Here is a 23,621-nt window from a genome sequence, read left to right on the forward strand (position 1 = left end):
TATTAACGAACTTCCTGTTTTGATGCGTGAATGGTTTTTGAACCTGCAACAAATTACTGCAAATTTCCGAGCGCACAAAACAGGGCAAGGAAGATAAAACAGGTACATGTACTGCAACAATGAGAGTGAAAAAGAATGAAGGCAAGCCGCCAATTAGGGGTATCATGGGAGCGCACACTGTATTATTGGACAACGTGTCTGTAGTGAACTTTTTGAGTACACTCCAATCATGGTTTGTACTGTGTACTAACCTTCGCTATTTTTGTTCTCCTAGGTGAAGGTTGGCGCCCTTCCAGGTGAACAGTTTACCGCTCGCTACCGGTACGCGCAAGAAATCCTTCTCACAGTAGTCTATGTGTTCCTGGTACCACTGGTGCTCAGAATCAGATCCATCGAACTGGAATTTTCTTCAGGTCTGGCTGTAAGTAATAACAAAGATTAAGGTATCAGAATAGCACTACGGATGTCCGCCCAGCACGTAGAACATTTGTTCAAACAAAATAGTTACCTGAAGCAGTTAAGATGCCATAGACGTGGCAGAGACTGGAGCTAATACTGCTTTCTAGTGATTCTTGTGAATAACCTGGTCCATTGATTTTAAATGACTTAATTCGTTCACGCAGCATAAGACTTCTGTTTTGTGCGGTGCACTAATAGCAGTACTTTCTTGAGATCCGAAAAATGGGCAATGCTTTACGAAATCATGGGAATGCAAAAAAACGTTTTCATATCCTTTTACAACATAACCTTAGATTTAATATCAGTGTTTGACTGCCGTTCTTCTCTTGCCTCCAGGAACACCAAGGTGTCATGGGTCTCACTGATGCGGAATTTTACTGCGGCCATTTTCTGACCTCGCTGTGTTCCTATGTTCTGGCATGCGCAGTCGTGGTTGGCTTCATGCATGTCAGAGCAGCAGATGGCATCTCGTGGGCAAATGGCGTGGATATTAGCCTCCTAATATTTTCCTTCCTACTCTTCGCGCTCGGCTTCTCGCTGCAAACCATCATGATTACTTGGATATTTCCTAAAGGTGAGTGCAATATCGCACCGCGATTTACTTACATAGTGTCGTTACTCCTGCTGCCTACGTGTAGCGAGCGAAAGCATATTATCCTTCAAATTTGCTTCTTCCTTACTATCTCGGGGTTTAATACAAATACCTTAACTGCATTTTTCTTCTCTCGTTTGTCTCTGCGTGCCACTAAAAACTTGTACGTAAAACACACGCGGAAAGGTATCTGCTTGAATCTCAGTCGATCCAATCCGTTCTGGGTAGCTAGTCGCAACGCGTGGACATGAGGCTCTCTGCACAAAAGCAAACAGATGGCGCTGCCACTGCTGCTGCTCGACCTTCAAGTTAAGTTTGAAGCTTACGGAAAACGAAAGCGCTCACTTCAACATATATATGTATATATATAACAAGATGTTTCTTTAAATGAAGCGTACACTTCGCTCTAAATATATATATATATATATATATATATTGTCACGCAGCGCTGAGAAACGAAGGAATTGTGAGAAAGAAGAAAGCCGCCATCTGTCTCACAATTTGTTATGTTACTGTGGCGATCGCTGGGGACCTGTTTAGACCTGAATTTTCGGTGCGCCCTCACTCTACGCGCAACAGTATTCTAGGAGTTGACTTATTTCAACAGTGTGGCGCAACTGTCGACTTCAACAGTGGCGGGATATCAGTAAGCCCTAGCCTAAGATCGACCCTCATAGAAGAATCGTCGCCGGCTGCTCATGGAATTTACGTCTTCGAAGATACTGTCGTTCCAGCAATGTTAGCCATCTTCGTCCCAGCTGTGTCCTCTGGCGCTGTTCCCAGTGCTTTCGACCCTCTCGTTGGAACCCGTTTTTTAGCCGGCGCGAAAATAAGTTTGTTGGGGCCCACAGCGTTGTCGGAGTAGACAATGGCCATGCCACGCTTTGGGCTGTCAATCATTCCAATGCTCCTGACGTATTGGCGGGTTGTTTGAAACACGCCGACTTTGAAGAACTCCTTTCTGTGCGCGTCGCTGTTTTCAGGGATGGCTTTGATCGTTCAACTATTTATTTTTTTATGGCGCTGAGTTTGCCACACGGCATAAAAGGGGGTGGTAGAGTCACAGAAATGTGTGGATTGCAGCCATGTGCAAGAAGTCACATAAACTGCGTGAATAAACGTTGTTTGTTATCCATAAGTGGAAATGAGAGTCATTAGTCGGTGAAAGTCCAGCTTCTTGTAGAATTGTCTTGCGCATATACAAATTCTTGGGCATCTCCATATTAGATGCCGGACAGTGGTGTCGCAAGCGGGTTCTTTGCAGTGTGGCATCCGTTTGACACCAGTGGCAAAGTACTACAGTTCAAGTTCCCGACAAATGCCCACATTGATCCTTCAACTAGACGTCCCGCGAGTTGATTTAGTCATTGACTGCCTCCATTCAGTTTCATAATTTTCCTCCATTGATTTACGGTCCCAATATTGGCAGATGCTGATGCATCGGAAAGGAAAAGAGAGGATCACGTTCGTGACTCCAGGTGGGCTATATTAATTTATCGTCATGCTTTTGGGCCTATGCAGCGCTCCGGCTACTTTTGAAAATTTGTAGCCACTTTTTGCGTGGGTTGAAGTGGCTAATTTGAATGTGTTTACTAGATGATGTAGCGATTTTCGGATCCGAGCATAACAACCGTTTAGCTGTTGTCCTTAACGGCAAAGAGAAAGTCGGTCTCATGCTGAAATCTAAGAAGTGCTGCTCCGTGGAACGCCAGATCGTTGTGCTTGGGCATCTGGTGGACGAAGGAGGTATTAGGCCCGACGCAAAGAAGATTGAAGCTGTCAGCTGCGTCAGAGAGCACATGTCTGTGAAAAAACTCGGAAGCTTCTTAGAACATCACTCTTACTTTCGGCGCTTCATTCCCACGTTTGCGGTGCTTCGTTAACGCCTACTGTAAAATCTTCCTGGACCACCGAGACTGCTTTCCTGAACTGCAGTTTGTGCCCTGCTCCTGCTACGGAGGCCACACTAGACCACTTTATAACAGCTTGTTCTGGTCTTCACGTGGCCCGCAAGATACACCTTAGAAGCCACGCTTACCGCCCTACCAGACCGCTTGACACAAGAGTATAGCCACATGGGCCACATTACCGTGAGCGGTTAACAGTCATCGGTGCCACAGGCCTGCATCATTATAGTAGACCCCTATGCCAAAGGGCGTACTTGCGCAATAAAAAAAATTCTCAAGTTTCAATTCCCAAATTTCAGCCCGACAGTTTCCACCGAACTTCCCAATGGCGATATCGGCATTGGCGTGGGTGCTGTGCTCATACAACAGCATGGCGGGAATCAACACGTTGAGGTTTACGCCAGTCGCACGCTTAGCCAGTCTGAACGCAATTATATCATGACAGAGCAAGAGTGTTTTGCGGTCATTTTCGGCGTAAAGCGGTTCCGTTCGTATCTTTATGAACATGCCTTTACAGTCATCATCGATCATCATTAGCTTGGCTGCCTGGTGAATCTGCGCTATCCCTGTGATCGGTTGGCCTTTTGAGCATTACGCCTTCAGGAGCTCGACTTTACAATATCGTACAAAAGTGGCCCCCAACAGGCCGACGCTGACCGTCTTACGCGGCGGCCTCTCGCGACTACTCTCTGCGATGACAACTTTGACGACAATCTTGCCACCATTTCCTTACAATTGCGGATCTTGCCACTTTCCAGCGAGAACAACACAAATATCAAGACCTGGTACCGTTTATTGAAAAGGCTCGCGATCCGGCATCTGCGAGCCCTTTCTGCATCGCGATGATTTTGTCTACAGGGAAATTACTTGTCTAACGCTGCCCCCCTTCTTCTCGTTGTTCTGGCTAGCCTCTACTCCTCGGTTTTACATGCAATGCACGATATCATCACAGCTGGGCACTTGGGGTTACCAGGACCCTTACCTGCATTAAAAATATTTTTACTGGCGAAATATGTGTCGCCCTACTCAGCGTTACCTGGCCTTCTGTGTGCAATGCCGGTGGTTCAAGACTACCACGACTTCTCCGCTGGTGCGCGTCCATCCTGTCACACTACCGACCACACCATAAGAGCAATTGGGTGTTGACCTCATAAGCCCGATTCCCCGCTCCTCCAAAAATAATCGCTAGATCATCGTATTCGTTGACGATCTCACGCGTTACTGTAAAATTGCCGCCATTCCTTCCATGACCGCCGCTGCCATCTCTTTTTTTCTTCTTCGGGCTGTCGTCCTCCATCATGGGCCTCCTCGTATCATTATTAGTGACCGCGGCCGGCAGTTTACGACAGCTATTCTAGAAGAGCTCCTGCGCTTTTGTGATAGTCATTCGTTCTACACCGTACCACCCCCAGAAAAATGGCCTCATGGAACGTACAAACCGGGCACTGCTGTTGCATATGCTTGCGATGTATATCGACTCTCATCACAAGACTGAGACGACGTGCTTCCCCTCATAGTACATGCCTATAACACCTCGAAGCATAAAACAACTACATAAAACTGATTTTTCTTTCACTATTCCCGTCCGCCAGTAAGTTCTCTCGATCACCATTTTCCCGTTCTCTCTCGACACCGAGTTTCTGTTTCCAGCACACTGCCTCTCTGAAGAGGTTTGTCAGGTCGCCAGATTCGGTACTCTGGCCTTAGAGTACGGCCTTAAGCAGCGCAACGATCGTCGGAACCAGGATGTGTGCTACCTTTCCGGAGAATTAATATGGCTCTGGACGCCTCTCCGCAAGCGTGGATTCTCATTATTGTGCTAACTTGATTCAATGATTGCATTACGTGGTGCGTCGTCGACCTTCCCTAAGCTGCCCCTCTTGGAAAACACAAGTTGTGCATGGTGCAAAAATGAAGAGCTGCCACTCTTGGGACTCTGAGTGACAGCCCATGAGGCTTCGTCTGCGAATGGGTAAATGTCAGACAACACTGAGAACAGAAGGAGGAAGCGTGATAAAGAAGCTAGCCATCTGCTATGAATGCACCATAATAAGTTGCAGTCATCCGTGTAAATACACTTAGAATATACGTATATATATAGGGGTGTGTTTTTCTGTTGACGCAGATGGATCCAGCTGCTCGGGAAGAACTCGCAGCGGGGCGTCAGGCGTAGCGAATCACGAAGACAACGACCAGCTGCTTCGTTCTTGAGAGCGCCAGCACGCGACGCATGTTAGTGGCTATAACGATGAAGATTACCACACTACAGTTTCCCCCCGGGTAGAAAAGGAGCCATCCTGGCGACATCAGAGCCGCAAGGACCGACGGATCGTAGTAGGGCTTGATTCGGTCCACATGAACTATTTCGCGTCCATGGCGACGCAAGTCCGCAGAGGGTGTAACGGGCTCAACTACGTTGTTGACAGGAGATTTTTAGAGCGCAGCTCTTTGGCGTCCGTTCCTGGGTTTCGCGTCGGCGTCGTCGTCGGCCTCGTAACCAGCTCCGCCCCCCTTTCATCCCCCCAGCGCTAGCAGCGACCGACTGATACTGCTGGATGCCGCTGACGCCGCTAGAGAGTCAAGATAACGTGACTGCATAGAACACCGTCGCCGCCATGGAGAAAGAGGAGGGGAGGGTCCCCCCCCCCTCCCTGTTCCTGTGTGGCGGATAGGGTGCTCTTCAGTTGCCGACGCGCCGGTTATTTCACGTAGGCCCCGGCACGTCGACGAATACGTGACCACCTTCCCACGGCTAGACCTGGTTGTTGGCGCTGCGCAAGCGAGGGTATCATATTGCTTGCGTCGGCATCGGCGGCGTTGTCCCTGAAACAAACTCTGCAGCTGGGGTTGACTCACTATCGGCGTCAGCAGCATCAGTCAGTCGCTGCTATCTCTTCCCTCCTCCCTTTATCGCGTTGTCCGCTTGCTGCGCGCGCTTCTGCCCCCATCGTTTGCCGCTGGGTGTACACGCCGCCCCCTCCCCCCTCTTCCTGCGAGTCTCCGGTTGTCAAAGCGCCGGCTCGAACTTAATTCCTTTCTTCGCTCCTCCTCCAATGCAACCCCTGTGCGGTGGCAATCAGAGAGCCAGATCGGTGGCGGCGGATCTGTATATGTGCACCGCCCGAGCCGAAATTGCCGCTGCCGTTCGCCACTGCGAAATTATCTGCCAGTTCTTTCTGAGCCATGAGGGAGGCGACCGGTGGAAATCCTCCGTCTGCTGCTGCTGCTGCTGCTAAACGAGCCGCCAGAAAAAAAAAAATTCTGTGATAGCGCATACATGTGTTGCTCGATTTCTTTGCCTCAATCTATCCAAAAGGTGAAACAGCTTATTTGCTGCGCTCAAATTTCGCATTAGGAAGTAACGTAATCGTCGGTAATTTTTTTGAAGTACTCGGTATGAACCGTGATACCGAGCAAGAAGCTTTTTGAAAGGCCGGCGGTTGTGGCAGGAACCCAGAGCCACACCAGGGAGTTGGGTGCATATGAAGGCGCTTTGCCAGTGTCACGATGGTGTTTTTGTTGCCACTGGTTTTCCTTTGTAAGCAAACGAGCGAGCTAACGGCATTCTTCTGCGTAATGTGCGGCGTCTGAGAGTGGCGTCGATTCAGAAACATCAGGGTGGTAGGTAAAACGCGCGTCCATTGTGCAGTTTGCCTCGCGCCCATAAAAAAGGAAGAAGGGAGAGAATCCAGTGGTGGTCTGTATCGCAGTGTTGTACGCGTAGGTTACGAAGGGATAAACCTGGTCCCAGTTAGAGTGAGCGTCGTTGACATACATGGCCAGCCTGTCATTCAGAGTACGGTTGAATCGTTCTGTCAGGCCATTCGTCTGAGGGTGGTAAGAAGTAGCGGTGCGATGACTGATGCGGCATTCTTTCAATAGTGTCTCAAGAGCGTCGGACAAGAAAACGCGTGCGCGGTCACTGAGCAGTTCCTTCGAAGTCCCGAGGCGAAGAATGAAGCTGTTGAGAAGGAACAAAGCAAGGTCTCTTTCGGAGGCAGAGGGTAACGGTGATGTTTCAGTGTAGCGAGTAAGATGGTCTACTGCCACGATAACCCACTGGTTTCCAGCGGGAGTAGCAGGAAGAGGGTCATAGAGATCTATGCCAACGCGGTCGAACGTACGAGCAGCACAGGGTAACGGCTGCAACAAAACGAGGGACTTTTGAGGAGTTTTTCGTCGTTGATAAGATTCGAAAGCGCGCACGAAATGTCGTACAAAGCGGTACATTCCACGCCAGTAAAAGCGCTGACGTAGGCGCGTGTAGGTTTTCAATACGCCACCGTGAGCACTTTGTGGGTCACCATGGTACGCTGCACAAATGTCGGTACGGAGATGACGCGGGATGACTAGAAGCCACTTCCATCCATCAAGCAAATAATTGCGGCGATAGAGAAGAACGTCACGAATTGAGAAGTGGTGGGCTTGCCGGACGAGCGCTTTGGATGAATGACCGGGAGTAGGACTTGAGAGAAAATCCAAAAGGGCATTGATCCAGGGGTCATTCCGCTGCTCGGTAGCCATGTCGATAGTGGCTAGAGTCGACAAATCGTAAGCACGGACGTGCTCAGACGAGGTATCACTAGGCAATGGCGAGCGGGAAAAAGCATCCGCGTCCGTATGCTTCAGACCTGATCGATAAATGACATGAATGTCATACTCCTGGAGATGGAGAGCCCAGCGAGCAAGGCGACCGGATGGGTCTTTCGGAGAGGCCAGCCAGCACAAAGCGTTGTGACCGGTCACAATATAAAACGGTTGGCCATACACATAGGGACGAAATTTTCCGATGGCTCAAATAATGACCAAACATTCCTTTTCTGTGACTGAATAATTAGACTCTGCGTTCGTCAATGTTCGGCTGGCGTATGCCACAACATACTCGCTGTAACCAGGCTTCCGTTGGATAAGGATGGCACCAAGCCCAATACCGCTGGCATCAGTGTGGATCTCCGTAGGCGCAGTCGGATCAAAGTGGCGTAGAATGGGAGGCGAAACCAAATGGCGGCGTAAAGTGTCGAAGGCTTTACCGCAGGCTGGAGTCCAGGCGGAATTGTCGGAGCTGCCGGGAAGGAGCCGGGTCAGAGGAGCAATGATAGAGGCGAAGTTCAATACGAAGCGTTGAAAGGGGGAGCAGAGGCCGATAAAGTTCCGAAGCCGCTTTAAGGAGGTTGGCTTCGGGAACTCTGCAACTGCGCGAAGTTTGGGGAGTCGGGAAGAATGCAGTCCTTAGAGACTACGTGGCCTAAAATTGTGAGTTTTCGAGCGGAAAAGTGACACTTTTTCAAATTCAACTGAAGCCCAGCGTCGGCGAGACATGTGAGGACATGATTTATGCGGAGAAGGTGAGAAGAAAAGTCGGTAGAGAAAACTACGATGTCATCGAGATAACAAAGACAGGTCTGCCACTTGAGTCCACAAAGTACAGTGTCCATGAGGCGCTCAAACGTAGCTGGGGCATTGCAAAGGCCAAAGGGCATAACGTTGAACTCGTATAAGCCGTCCGGTGTTATAAAGGCAGTTTTCGGGCGGTCATCACCAGCCATCGGTACCTGCCAGTAGCCGGAGCGCAAATCCAAAGAGGCGAAATAATCAGCTCCCTGTAAACAGTCCAAGGCGTTGTCAATTCGCGGCAGAGGATAGACATCTTTACGCGTGATTTTGTTTAGCCTACGGTAATCGACGCAAAACCGGATGGAACCATCTTTCTTGGTGACCACAACAACCGGAGAAGCCCATGGACTGTTAGATGGCTGTATGAGGCCCCGGCGAAGCATGTCGTCCAGGTAATCAGCAATGACTTGGCGCTCAGAGGCCGACACGCGATAAGGATGCTGTCGTAAAGGTGCGTTCGTACCAGTGTCGATTGTGTACGTAACGACAGACGTGCGACCGAGCGCAGTGTGAGGAAGGTAGAAGGCAGAAGTGAAGTTCTGTAGAAGAGCAGCGAGTTGATCACGTTGTGTGCGTGGAAGATCTCCGGCAACAGCTTTTCGATGAACATCGGGTGGTGTCGAAGCGGTCGCTATATCGCAAGAGCTGAGAACATTAACGTATAATGAAGCAGGCGTGGCAGGAAGAGTGTTTACAAGCGCAGAATCAACTTCTTCAATATGACCGAGACACTCGCCCCGTAGCAGGATGGACGGGCACGAAAATGGATTTGAGACGTACATTGCACTAAGACCATCTTCGAACTTGAGAACAGCAAATGGGATCAGGAGGCAGGGATGGCGTGAAGCAGCGTCGGAAGGTGTGAAGAAGACAGTCGAAGTAGTAACGCTTACATAGGAGAGGAACGAGGGCAGCAGAAAATGGAGGAATGTCTGTGTCATTGGCGACAAGGAGTTTTGCACACCGGTTAGGTACATCCAACAAGATGGTATCACAAAGAGGTAAAAAGGACATTTCCGCGCGGGCGCAGTCAATAACGGCAAGATGAGTGGAAAGGAAATCATAGCCCAGAATTATGTCGTGTGAGTAGTGAGACAGTACAATAAACTCGATGGTGTACCTCTGGCAAAGTTTGATAACGTCACTGACCTTGGCAAAATTTTTCACTCATAGCATCTGGCACGCGTCGTCAGAGATGCCTGTCATGATGTTTTCGATCTTATCCGCTTCGGACATTAGTGGACATTATCCGCTTCGGACAAAGCCAGACATACGTAATCGCTCTGTTTGCATTTTGACACTTTCGGACATTAGGTGCGTACACGATTTTTCTAACGCGGAATTGAGGCAATTCATGGCAATTGCTCTTTTGATTATTTTAGAATGAGCGCTGCTATAGGGGAGGAGTGCCTTTTGTGACCTTGGATTGTACATCCAACATATGTGTCCTTCTAAAAATGAAATTCTTAGGTCAAGAAACTGTATGCTATTGTCACGTGGGAGCTCATGGGTAAACTTTAAACCATTTGAGACCGATCTGAATGAGTCAAGAACGTCAGCAACAGAGCGATAGCGTATGTCTGGCTTTCCTCCTGATACTTTACCTGCAGTTGAAGAGAGCCTGCTTCAGAAGAAAAAGGGTATTAAAAAGGAAGATAAGCAAGATCAGAGGCAGGTCACTCAAGTAATTTCGTACCTTCATAAATTATCTCACAATCTTAAGAAAGTTGCCAAAAGATATGATGTAAACGTGGTGTTTTCTGCGCCGAGTAAGCTTTCAAAAATTTGTCCTATGATGGTGAGAAAAGAAAAGCCGATTTGTTCGATCAAGCACCACCTTTGGTTCACTCGGTGCGCTACTAAGATAGTGTACAGCATTCCACTCACCTGTAATCGTGTTTACATAGGTCAAACTGGACGCTGTTTTAATCAGAGAGCAAAAGAACACCACGATCAGGTGAAAGAAGGAAAAGGCAGCAATCTCGCAATTCACTGCCTGTAAGTACAAACCCATTTTTCGGAAAACTAAGTTTTTCTTGGGCGGGGAAGGGATCAGGTAGAAAGAGAAATAATTGAGGCATATCACATCAGAAAAGCAGGCGATCAATGTGTCAGCACCCCATCCCTCTATCTACATGATAATGAAGTGGCTTTTTTAAACACACATGTTTGACTGTCAGAAGGTATAGCTCTGTACTTAAGCTTGGTTTTTTCATAATAAACTTTAGTTGGAAGTGCAGCATTCGTCCTGTGGTGTGTGTTTTCTTCCTGTCGTTGTTTTATTCGTGCTGCGAATGGGTTTTAATATAGATCATTACCAATTGGCCCAAACATCAGTGTTATTGAAAAAGAGAAACCATTTTCTGCCCTCTGTCATATCAGCTTGGGTGTTATGGAACGGCTGTGGGGTAACGTTTGTTTATAAATTGGATTGTGGTCGCCTTTTTTTCTTTGAGACAGTTCGTAGTATTGTAGGAGGTAAAGGAGGGGAGGAGGCACCTCCGTTCAATTAAGCTGCGGGTAAGCAGCATAAAAATTCCATTACGACATTGCCGTTGCTATCGCTATGCGTGTTCGTCGGCCCACCGTTTAGTCTTGTTAAGGTAACTCCTGGGCTGGTACTTGAGCACGTATTTTTCCAAGAAATGAAGCATGTACGAGAACTTTGACCGGTTGACAGATAGTGTCCTTGCGCTGCCCTCTTTTTTTTTTTCAGAAAAGCCAGGGACAGTTCTTGGCATGGGCGCTAGTATACCTAGAGTTCCAGCGAGCGGTTCGTAAATTATTCATTATGGCTGCTGTTATAAAGCGGGAGGTCTCAGTTGTCGAGATTTGTTAACATCTTAATGTCCGTAACCTACATTCTCGGGCAGCATTTTATATAGTCATTAGTCGTGAATAGCTTGCAAAAAAATGCTGAGCACCGTATAATGCACACACGGTGCTTTACCATACTCTGTAAATTGTTCTATACTGCCAAAGGTCATGAATATCCCAGCGAGCGTTTTCCTCTTGGCTACCATAATCCTGCTGATGTTGCCATTATTCTCATATTTATTTATGCGTCTAATAGACACCTGCGACGATGGGTATCCTAAACATATTTACGGACGAGGAAGAAGAAGGGCATTCCGGCATGTGCAGACGCGCTCGCGCTAGGCCCGCCATCAGTCATGTTCTGTTTTCTTTTTTCATCTGCTTGCCACCTCGGAACATCTTGGCGGAGGTGCGGGGTCCGTTCATCTAACCTCATCCTGGCTCAGAGCTGCGGCGCCAACTGCTTCTGTCGTTGCCAATGGGTGCCTGGGACGCATCTCCTGGCTGTTCCCTAACCTACCAGACTCGACCTGACTTCGCAGTGTTTCCCCTTCCCCGCCTAGTCTACTGACCTTTCACAAGACACGGTTTACGGCAAGTAACCCGATGTGAACACCCCACTGACCAGAACCGCAACCAACATATGATGAGACATCAAAAGAAAGAGCGAATAAAAGAGCCGACCAAAAATCCGGCCGACCCGAGGCGCACACCAGAAGAACCCACCGACCCCATACAACGAGACACGTGAAGTCATCGCCCTGCCCGTGCTGTTTGATGCTTGCCTGCCAGTGAGCCGTTAAATCCTGGCGACCTGTGTATCGAAAGGTTCCTGGGCCACTCTTCATCGGTCATCATGGCGGCAAGCCATTACTTTCCTTTACTCCTGTCTGCCCTCATTCACGCACGATCATCAGCAATGCCATCAATGTAATCAACTTTGATTAATTTTCCCACCGATCGCGACCATCGCTCGGTGGCCCCGGCAGGTGTTACGGACGAGGAAGAAGCGGCCACTGGGGGGGGGGGGGGGCGGCGCTATCGCGATAGGCATGCCAAAATTCATTAAACGCCATCTATTATCGCAATCGGCTTTATCGTCTTGCCGCCTGGTAATAATATTATAGCCTGGAAATATTTTAGCAAAAGTTTCAGCGTTCTTTCTTCTTGGAATTCGAAAGTACACAAAATATAGGCCCCAAGGAGATTTTGCATGCGGTTTAATTTCCATGCTTATGTCTTTTCAGGAATAATAGCCTTAATCTTGGGCTTTCTTATCATGGTGATGACGCCTACCTTCGCGAAAAGCTTTACAACCACTCCTTTCACTGTGCCCGACTTGTTCAGCTACCTCGTGACGCCGAAGTGGGAGAAGCTTACATTCAGTTTGTTTCCAGTCGAAGGCATCTTTTCCGTGATGAGGATCATCCGCATCTACAAAGACTTCAAAAGTAAGTAGCGTTGCTTGTGATGGTTGCTCCAACATTTGGTTAAGCTTTTTGCGACAAGGGATTCCCAAAGCTTTCTTCTGCTTCCTGGAGGAACAACATCATGGCGATACTACATGCCTCCCCTTTTTAATCTTCTTTAGAGCATCGTGCACTATGGAATAGAAATTTACATGCTACGAAAGGATGCTAAAAGTATTCCCTTTCAAACGATACGGAGGGGGTTCAGCACCTAGAGGTTTTCTCGTTCTTTCTTCTGTTTTTTTTTTTTTGGGGGGGGGGGGGGGAGGGGGAGGCGCTTACATATCGTTCAAAACTCCGGGCTTGCAATTGCAGATTATGGTTTTGCCTTGTCAAATACAATTGGACCTGCACCTGTTCCTAATATAAAGCCTTTTCTATGGATATCGTTCAACTCCATGCGACTATTGTTGTTTTTTACTAACACTAATGCAGACACACTATCTGTACCTTTATTTACGTGTACTTTTCATGCTGCCGTCACAGGCATTTGTGTTGAGATCGTGACCCTCTGTACTACTGAAAATTTGTTACGGTCCTAAGAATTGGCTTGAATTATCTATGGCATACATTTATTACCTGCGTTTATTAACGCACTCTAAACATCCTTGAAGAAGCATTTTACTAACTTTTGGAACATTACGTTTTGGAACATTTGCAACATAACTCAAGTTACCGACATTCTAGTAGAAATTAAGAAGAAGAAATGGACATGGGCAGGACATGTAGTGCGAAGAGAGGATAACCGATGGTCGCTGAGGGTAACAAACTGGATTCCAAGGGAAGGAAAGCGTAGCAGGGGGCGGCAGAAAGTTAGGTGGGCGGATGAGATTAAGAAGTTCGCAGGGATCAAATGGATGCAGCTAGCACAAAACCGGGTTAAGTGGAGAAATATGGGAGAGGCCTTCGCCCTGCAGTGGTTATAATCAGGCTGATGATGATGATGATGACGATGAAACATTACGCAATGATTACTTCCTAATATTGCTTTATTTAACTATTGATTTTGGTATCTAATGCTGAATTCCCGTAAAGTCATGTAGGACCTAATGACAGCCGCGAATACATGAAGCGTTTGACAACATTTTCAAGCCTTAAGCATACATGGAAAGACATTACCACAGAAAGCACATATTCAGGGCTAATACTAGCCGCTCGCGGCACGTACCCTCCTTCCTCTTTGGAAGGAGGGTACGCTTTACAGCCCTTTGGCTGTAAAGCGCGTCGCCAACGGTGACTTTGAAACATGTTGGAGCTCCTCAGGATTCTCGGCCTCGATCAAAGGTGATCGCTGTACAAGGCAATCGATTCGTACTCCATAGCTAGGAATTTTCTACTCCGAAGGTTAGCTCCCCTTCAAGTTTTAGGTAACGATGAACGACTTAATTTGTAATACATCATTCCATGCTTTCATATATGCTGAATCATCCTCAATGAATGGCGCAATGAATGAATGCCCAGAGCATCTCCATTGGCGTAGCATGAAGTCTTGTGCCGGTCACTTGCTTTTTCTTCTTTTTTTCTGCTAATTTCTAGATTTTGTTCTCAGAAAAACTCTTTTATGAACTCAGTTTCTATAATATAATTTTATTATTCCTTGCGTTAAATCACTTTTAAGACCAGAACTTGCACCTATCTCAGCAGGTCTCAGCCCTGCAAAAATTTGGAAATCTTTTATTTCACAAGTATACGCAAATTAGACATCGCCCTGGCCATGTATGCACGTGTGGCTTCTCTAGTCCTGTCTGTCCTTGGTGGGACATTTGAGCGGATATTACCACATTATAGACAATTATTCAAAAGACTTTATTCAGATTTACGGCAGACACCACGTTCATTATGCTTACTATACTTATTTATATAGGCGTGTACTTTGTGTGTGTGTGTGTGTGTGTGTGTGTGTGTGTGTGTGTGTGTGTGTGTGTGTGTGTGTGTGTGTGTGTGTGTGTGTGTGTGTGTGTGTGTGTGTGTGTGTGTGCGTGGTTTACAGCACGTAGCTCTTGCTTTAAACTAGGCTACCTTGTCCACTTTCAATCCCGGCTTCCATTTCGGGCTTATTAAGGAAAAATGTACCTCATATAGAATAACGAATAAAACGCTTCCTCTGTCTGGTTAAATGGCTGAAACTTTTGCGACCTGAAATGCATTGTGAACATGGTGAAAGCTTTGCTGTACCTTTTAGCTTACACTTTCTGTGATCGTTCAGAAGCGTCGTTAAAGAGCCGAATTATCTGTTATCTAAATCGGGATGTCTTACACTTGTAAGTATGGGAGCAGTTAGCCAAATGTATTCCGGCTTTTTACTACAAGTTTTCCGATGATTTGTTATCGAATACATCCAATGGTTCGCAAGGCATATCTTTTTCTGAATTACAGAACAAAAAATGGATGACGTCCTAGCTGGGCCACTGCGGATATACCTGCAGATGCATTGTTTAACACTTGTTTACTAACGTTTCGCTTTGTGAAGTCTTGCCATGCTTAGCTAAGTATTCAAATCTGCTTTAATCGTTTGTTATGATGAAATAGGCCCATAAGGGGCTTAGTGTAAGTTTCTCAGATTGCAAGAAATGATTACATCGATATGGGAAATGCTGCGTAAAAGATTGGCAGCCTGCACGTGAAGCAGCCGGCTACCAAGATGGAGCTGTGCCCAAACGCAGAGCAGGCAGAGCTACCCTCTTAAGATCGGTTGGGGTGTTCATCCACCGGAGGCAAATTCTCTCTTTCCGCTGGTTTCTCAAAAGAGGATTCATAACCACCCCGACGAAATCAGTGAATACTTGTAATATGAAGTCTGCATTAAATATTTTCCAGTGGAGGAAGGTCGCACTCTGGGAAACCTGAGACAGCCCTTGTCGGCATTAGGCATTTTTTTTGGACACCTAAACCACGTAGTAACAGCATATCCTCCTGCTCCATGAAGGTCAGTGGAAGGTAGAATTTAAGCACGCGCAATGACCGACTCTACCTAACGCAGTGAAGCTCTTGCTTCAAAACTTACGTCTAAAAAAACGTTGCAGGTTTTGCTATCCGAGAGATCCCCAAATGCCAAGGTGCCCTTATGTCTTCGGTTTGCTCCTCATCCCGATCACTAATACTCTTTGTTCACCGAATTACAATCTTGGAGAGCGTCAGTCCAGGAAGTGATGTAGAGTTTGAGAAAAGGCTCGATCTCCCGATTCTTTTTAGGGACCCGAAGCTAATGCAAAAAGACGGCCATTTGGGTATCGCTGACGGTGAAATAAATGGGGTATAAGGAAGGTTGGATGTGGTTCCGTGCACGTATTTAGGTACGCTCTTGCAGCTATGGCTAGTCTGTGCTGCGTTTCTTGGGTTGGGGTAAAGGCTAGCATGTGGAGTGAATGCACCTAGTTTCATGGCAGTATGCTGGGATCGCATGGTAGTCAGGAATATCGCCGTTGCCATCGTGGTTGGTAGTTTCACTCAGCATTTGAAAAAAACTGATCTAAGGCTCAGGTATGAACGCACTCACTAACGGGATCACTCGTGACAGGCTAGTATTTGGTGCTTTGCAGTTTTTCAATACAGTTGTGCTTTCAACATGCTGGCGGCCATATTTAAGCAATTACAGAATTGATACCTAAAGTCGCCAGATCAGTTGTCACATGTTCGATAATTAGTGCGAAAGTAACACGCGCCAAAGCTGCCCAACCTCGGGTGTAGAGTTCTGCCGTTATTGCAATTATCGTGATATCAGGGGAGGCTGCCGCAGCAGCAGCTGCCACCCTATTCCTATGCGGTCCCGCGTCAAGGTACATAGCATCCGGAAATGAAAAAAGAGGTGTTGCTCGCAGGTTCGTCTTTCTCTAGCGCAGTAGTCACAGCGATCGCTGCTGTTAGGTTACTTTATTGGGAAGAAGCTTTGGTGCAGCATCAGGCGCGTCTTCCACGACGTGGCAATGCAGCTAAAAGAGCAGTCTGCAACCATCCGGCGTTCTTCAACGCTTGAGCCGACCTGACCATTCTACCTCTACGTAGTGTACGACAGGATTACTTGCCCCTAGTTGGAGGATCTTACCTTATATGGCATATAAGGAAGGACTTAATGACGGTCGTGGCTGCTTTTCAGTGGAAGGTGCTGGCATTTTCTACTGTCTTGAGTGCAACCGTGGCGTTCTCTAGGCGATTCACGACGTATCCCCCAGTTCTCTATGATGAAGCTAGCCACGCGACTGATTAAATTAGCTATTTGTGTTGCGTACAATTCCTGAACGTCTCTGGTATTTATCGTCAGCATCCGCGTGCATGTGCAGGCTAATTAGTGGGAGGCGTTCTAGCTAGGTGGCAGGTTGGGCGTTATGTGTCACTACGTAGCTGACCGCGTCCTGTCGCCGCGTTCTGAATATGAAGCTTTTGAAAATTGTCGGCTCAGCAGCACTTATTAACAGAAGTCTTTCAAACTGAGCGATGAACACACGTGGAAGAGTGACCAGCTTCATTGCTACATACACTAACACTCTTGTATTATCGTGAGAGCTTTTAATTGTCGTTCAGCGAAATTTTAAGGCAATGATTATTACTGTTGTCCGTTCGGTCACACTGTAACTGTCCATCATCCCGACAGCGACGCCGGGCACGTGAGAAACGTATCTTAGTTCTCCATGTCTGGCGTCATGCCACTGCGGTTGCCATGGAGACAACCGCCGCTGGTTAGTGGTAGATAGTGACCGATAATGATAATGGTAGTCAGTGATAGTGCAGTGATGATGATAATGACATATATGACTTTACATATGACGCCATCACCTGGTCAAGTCATGAGCTAGTGACGTCATGACCAAATTTGACGTCATCTGGCCATTTCTAATAAACGAAACTGATGTTACGATGATGTCATATCCTGTCATGTCGTCATGAAGCTATTCACGCATACGGAACTTACCCGCAGGCCGTCCGATCCAGGTGTCCGTGCTGCGCCTTTAGTTTGGCGCTTCCTTGAATACTGCGCAACACAGCACCCAGAAGCAAACGCAGTACAACAGGAATCAGGGGCGTTTCATATTAGCTTACAGGAAAGAAAAGGCGCCGCATCTGTTTCCTACACCTTAATCGAGCCGTAAGGAAAAGGAGGAAGGTGAGGGGGAAAAAGAGAGGCCTTGGTGCCTTATTGTAGGGCTTCGGACCACAGCACAATATAGATTTTCGCCTCATCTAACTTTAGTGGTCCAAAGTGCGCCCTACAACTTTATTTTTATGTCACCGTTGGGCTATGTCCAACGTGATTATAGACTCAGGACGCTACTTCGACTTTCACGAGAGCTAAAAATTTCGGGAGCTAGAGCTAGAGATTCCTGGAAAAATCTGTGAACCTGCTTATAATTGTGACAGACTGAGCTCACTCATAGCCATCGCTGGGAACTGTTTCCACACTCCCACACTATGCTCTAGAGGACGGTAAATGTAGTAAAAGTCATCTCAAGTTCAATAATCGCGTGGGAATTGAGGCACACGATGGCAGCTCATGGCATATGATGACATCCGTACAATCTAGAAAAGATCATGCATATTTCCATGAGCTCGTGTATTTCACAAAAACAGCCTATATTAGTGACACAGTCTCTTAATTACAATTAACATTCATATAAACTACCATGGTTGCCTGTCCTATTCCGTGATCATTCCATGACAAATAGATTCGCTACAGTCATCCAAAAAGAATCTCGCTAAAGTCATTTTACGAAAGAATCTTTCCTTATGGTATCGTTTGTGAACATTGAACTTTCAGAGAGTGCAGACTGGTCCATTGTCTCCGAGAGAGCTCTGGGATTAGATAACGTCACTATTGTAGATGTTTGGGGAATGATGCTCCTCAGCGACCTCGGTATGGCATTCCTGGCTTGGTACCTTCACAAAGTACTACCCTGGAGCACCAACAATCCCCAAAGTCCAATTTTTTTCCTCAAGGTAAGGACGTACCGAAGATGCTCTCGGTTGCTGCTTTCAGCTTTAACTTCTCAGCGAATATTTACTAAAAACGTACACCGTTTTGGAGGCTAAATGTGACTAAATTGCATCGGAAATTTTCCTACTTCCACTTAATAAAATTGTATCAGTAGTCCTCGCCGTAATAGGAACATATCACAACGTAAGGGCACTCTTGCATGAAAATTAGTTGCGATATAAGAGTCCACCGCATCATATTGGTTGGAAAGCATTGTACCATAGACGAGCGAATTTAGCTATTACAGTGTTTAAAATGGTTTTTTTCTTTTGATACTTTTGAATTTATATTTAACGATTTAGCATTAAATGTCCCGGTCTGCAAAAAATGCCGCGTTCCTGGTGTGGTCGACATAGGCATTACAATGCTAATAGCGTAGTATATTTTCGCGGACGAGGGTCCTGAAAAAGACCGCTAGTCGGGAGACAATAAAGCTATAGGGCCATATCCTTAAGGACCGAGTATAATTGGCTTGAAGTTTTGTTTTCTCATTACGCACTTTCGTTCTAAAAGCGATCACCGCTGAGATAATTTTCGACAACAAAATATTGATGAAATGATTTTGCCAAAACTTTGACCCCAGCCATCCTTTGCGACGCAAAGGACGGTGACGCAGCCGGTTTCTAAACGAGCGCCTTTGAGTGTGTGAATAGCGAACGTTGATTAAATTTGCGTTTTATTAAGTGTTCCCATATTCGTTTCCCATATTAGCGCGAATAGTATTTATACAAATTTGTGGCGAGGTAAAGAACACATATCCTGGTCTTTTTACTCTTTTTCTGTGTATTTGCACAGAGAACCTGTTTTCAGAACAATTATATTTGCATGGTGGAGAGATCCAGAATCATTCGGTCTGCTTGCTTTTGGAATCTTCAGCTGTTTGTGCACTATTCCCTGATAATTTTCATGCTTCAGGACCAGTTCAGGCGCCATTAGGACCTGTCCAGTGACCTACTCTTTTGATGATGACAGTTACAGAGCTTACGCAGTTGCTCGCTTAAATACTGCGATAAAGTTTTGATATGTTCCTGCACGTGCAAATTTCTCCATGCATTAAACTGCCAGAAGCAGTTTGAAGCATAACCAACAATTTTGTTATCGCGACATCAACGTGGCGACAATTCGTAGCACGATGGACTTGTGGTTGTGGCATATGCGTCAAGTTTGCTGCAATTTCTTTGCCTTAGCTTCTCCCATTAGAAGGTGTCGAAACCATATGGCCACTGACGGTGTCAAAGTTGCTGAAGTCCCAATATTGTACGGAGTAGAAACTAGATGCTATTCTTGCAGCTCTCTTGATTTTATTCGCCAATAAATATCAAGCATATGTTTTTTTGAAAGCCTAGCTGTAGTTTGCAGAGTAACAAAGGGCGTCATCCTGCTCTGAGTTAGCTAACCTTACTGTGGTATAAGAAACATTTGCATATTTATTATTTGTTAGGTTCGCGGTTGTCTTGAAGGAACAAGGCGTTTGTGAACACAAGAACTATTTATTAGCACTCGACTCGACCGGTGCGCTCTGGCGGCCGCTCATCGGCGTGGTCCGAAGTCATCTCTTCCTCCAGACACGGCTGGCCGGTGGAGACAGGAGAGGGCTAAGGGAAAGGAGGAACGGAACGTCGACAGGGTCGTTGGTCCTTCTTTCCCACGCGCAACCATTGCGAACACAACACCGCAGCGGGAATCGCGCATTGGTTGAGGTTCATTGCTCCCCCGTCTACGCGTCTACGCGCAATAGATAACAATATTGATGCGCATTGTTGTAATTATTGTAATTATTGTAGCTGCAGTAACGCAATCTGATCACTTTGCTTGTAGCGCTCGGAATGTCTAGGTTATGATGCGAACATATTCTTCTCGCGCGTGCCCGTAGCGACTGGGCGCTTTGGGGGCAGCTTTATCATTTTGTTGTTCACGCAAAATGCATGGAAATGCTATTAAATGCTTGAAACCACTCACATCTGGTTCCAATTTGTTCCAAATTGTTCTTGTCCTCTTTGGAAAGTTTATGCATTTGTCTCATCGCCGAGTTTGTACTGAGCAACGAGGAAGGCAGCAGGGATTCAGAGTTCGCCGACTGGCATACCATATCCTATATTTCCCATGCCCGGTCACTCGTTCTGGAGAGAGCGTTCAAAATTGTTGTCTAAAACTCTTGGTTGGAATCATCATTACGCGAGGTGCGCTAAAAACGATGTTTGCTCCGAGGAAACGATTTTCTGCAGTCAGGTGCTCACATCGCAATTCCCGATTCACGCGCGGTGTTTCTACCTACGTGGTAATGCGCAATTGCCATTTTTGCCATACAATGCGCACGTCTCATTGGAGAGAAGGCCTCATTCATTACAATGCCGAGCACCTAGTTTTTCCTCTCGACGCCGAGTGATCTTTGGAACTCGGTTACCCGCCAACCCACCCGCGCTGTCAAACACTTGGTGGAAAGGGTGGTCCGAAAGCGCAGCGTGGCGCATGTATTTATGGAGAATTTGAGTGGGAGAGCAGGTGCACTCGAGAGCCCTTCGACAAGCGGACACCCTACAGTGGTAGAGCAGAAGTATAGAATCACTGGCTTCCAATAGTAGAGAAGGAGGGCTTTTTCTCCGCTGAGAGCAGCCGAGTGCACTCCCTGCTATTCTCTCGTCTAAAGCGGGTGTAGAGGAAGTCACATGGCATAAAGCGTCATATCCGCGTCATCTTGTTTTTCTCTTGAGTCGGCGACGCTCAAAATGGCGGCTGCAAATCGTCGGCCTAGGCGAGCTCTTCGAAATCAAACGAATTTGCGTCAGGAGCGGAAAGCATTACTCAGGTGCTTTATGCCTGTTTGAGAGTCGCTGCTGGCATCGAAAGTGCCTAAGAAGGCATATCACCGCGCTGTAAGAACAAAGGCATACAAAACAAGCGGTTCTTCACGGAGCGTTGGCCTCTCTTCGGGTTGCAACTGCCACCACTGCGGGCAGGCGGAGAATGCATGGGAAGTGCGGTCACGTGGTCATGGAGCGCTGCTCTCGACACGCAGAGAGGGTTCCTGTGGGAGGACAGTTACACCATCGCTCGGCGTGCTCCTGTACTGCTCTGCACTTCTCAGCGCATCTGCTCTCGACCCCCCAACCGAATGCGCCATTAGCTGTCTGTTCCATTCCCCGCCGCAAGGAGCAGCACCAGCACAGGAGGGACATATTTCTACAGTAGTACTTGGCACAAGCGCGTAACTATATGTATTGATCGCGCGCTCTGGGCGGCTGTTTTTAGTAGGAGGAAAGTCTCTTTGTAGCCCTGCTTTTCGAATTCCGGCTTCATGAGTTCTAGAAATCAAGACCTTCTCTTTGCAGGGCGCGTAGCGGGGATTTCAGCAATGTGTATAAGAACATCTCCCCAGTGAGCGCATTATATGCTCTCGTAGTAGTCAAATCCGGAAACATATTTAAGACTGCTGCTGAAATTAACCAGCAGTTGCAAGTGAGAAGGCTTGGGATGGCCTGCACATACCTATGCTACTGTCAGCTGAGATGGCGATTATGACACTAGTGGTTGTTCTCGGTGACAACTCTTTGTCGAGCCAGGCAAGTTACTACTGCAGTCCCATGCGGTGCCGTTTCAATAGTTGATTGACCATACGACGCGTGTAGCTATATTTACAGAGTAAATAGTACGGTATATAAGAAGCGGTAAATATCTGATACTTGCTTTGCGTTAGAAGTAAAACAGGCGCTTTTGAATTTTGTAATGTTTTATTCCTGACACACGTTTAGATATTTCACACCGCGTGCCGTTTCCCCGTAGAAAGGCGAGAACAATCGGCAGATGGTATACTTCCCTAAACGACGTACTGCCACTAGCAGCGCACAATAGTGGTCAGTATCTCGCCACAGTGCGGGCGCGTGGATGCAGCACAATTGTTTTTCGCTGTGACCATGAATGCGACGGCCGGCATCCTTTGATTGCCCGGCATTGATAACATGTAGGCTATGGACGAGCGTGAGTGCTGCTAACGACGTCGCCGTGCTAGTTAATTCTTCTGTGGGTGCACAGCGCAATAAAGGGTTTCTTTATGTGCAACGCTGGTTACGTCGTTCTGCTGCGCCTCTGGTACTGCAACCACCACATGAAATTATCGTTACCGGCTGTCTGTAAACATTCTACGAAGATTGGTACTAATTGTTCTTATAAGCATTTTATCGAAATATCAACATTATTAACGTCAGTGTCATAACAGGATAGCAATGCGTTCCAGAAGACTTTTCCTCCTCGCACGCACGTATTACATACAAAACAATATATAACAACTTTATCGCCTCTCTTAACAAACCCACTGAGCTGATGATTAAGCACACTTTATTGAAATTATTGCTTGCGAAAACGTACTCCATTAATACTCCCGTTATATAATTATGGCCTAGCCGAGCTACTGGAAACAAGAAGGAGATGCCATTCAGGAGGCCGTTCCGGCGGAGGCAGACGCTGGTCGCTTTGAGCAGCTTCCTCCCGACCAAAGAATTGTCATTGTCACCAACGACCTCAGAAAGGTGAGAACGCAGATTTGGCTCTATACGGCGCTGCTGCCCTAAAGCAGAACGAGACTTGGGAAATAACCATAGAGGAGAAAATTCATGGTGCTAATATATCTAGGGTCAACCTACATGGCAGCGATCGTATTCGAGACGAAGAGAAACATTCGATTTTCAGCCCCTCGGCAAAGAAAAAGGAAACGTTTCTCCGGACGCATGTTCCTGTCACTGATGGAGAAATAATAATAGAGAAAGTAAAAATGTTAATTCTGGCTTAGCTGTGGTTAACCCTAGTTGAATTGCGAAAGCAATGGTGGAAGCTTCTTTTGCCTGCTATGCATTCCCTTATCATGCCGAATCAGGCATCCTCGGTTTTTGCGTTTCTGATCTCGAAGTTGAAAAACCATATTCGGGCTAGTCTTCGATCCGTCAAGAGCATCACCAGCAGAATTCATAGCTGCTACAGCTAGATGTTTTGTTAAGGGTGCTTCATGCTACTCATATTGAAAGAAC

The 23,621-nt window shown here is 46.9% G+C and overlaps 1 protein-coding gene across 1 annotated transcript in view; it reads left to right on the forward strand.

Annotated features, from left to right (window-relative positions):
- The window catches only part of LOC146173754 (phospholipid-transporting ATPase ABCA3-like), a 106,367-nt gene that overhangs the window by 20,509 nt on the left and 62,237 nt on the right, over positions 1-23,621 (forward strand). The window contains exons 5-9 of the mRNA XM_084585259.1: positions 275-421; positions 796-1,033; positions 12,417-12,620; positions 22,054-22,163; positions 23,001-23,126. Of these exons, the coding sequence (XP_084441385.1) occupies positions 275-421; positions 796-1,033; positions 12,417-12,620; positions 22,054-22,163; positions 23,001-23,126 (825 nt within the window). The remainder of the gene's footprint in view (positions 1-274; positions 422-795; positions 1,034-12,416; positions 12,621-22,053; positions 22,164-23,000; positions 23,127-23,621) is intronic.

The sequence above is a fragment of the Amblyomma maculatum genome, chromosome 11 (assembly GCF_055883805.1).
Source record: "Amblyomma maculatum isolate TAMU_Amacu chromosome 11, ASM5588380v1, whole genome shotgun sequence".
Taxonomy (NCBI): Eukaryota; Metazoa; Arthropoda; class Arachnida; order Ixodida; family Ixodidae; genus Amblyomma; species Amblyomma maculatum.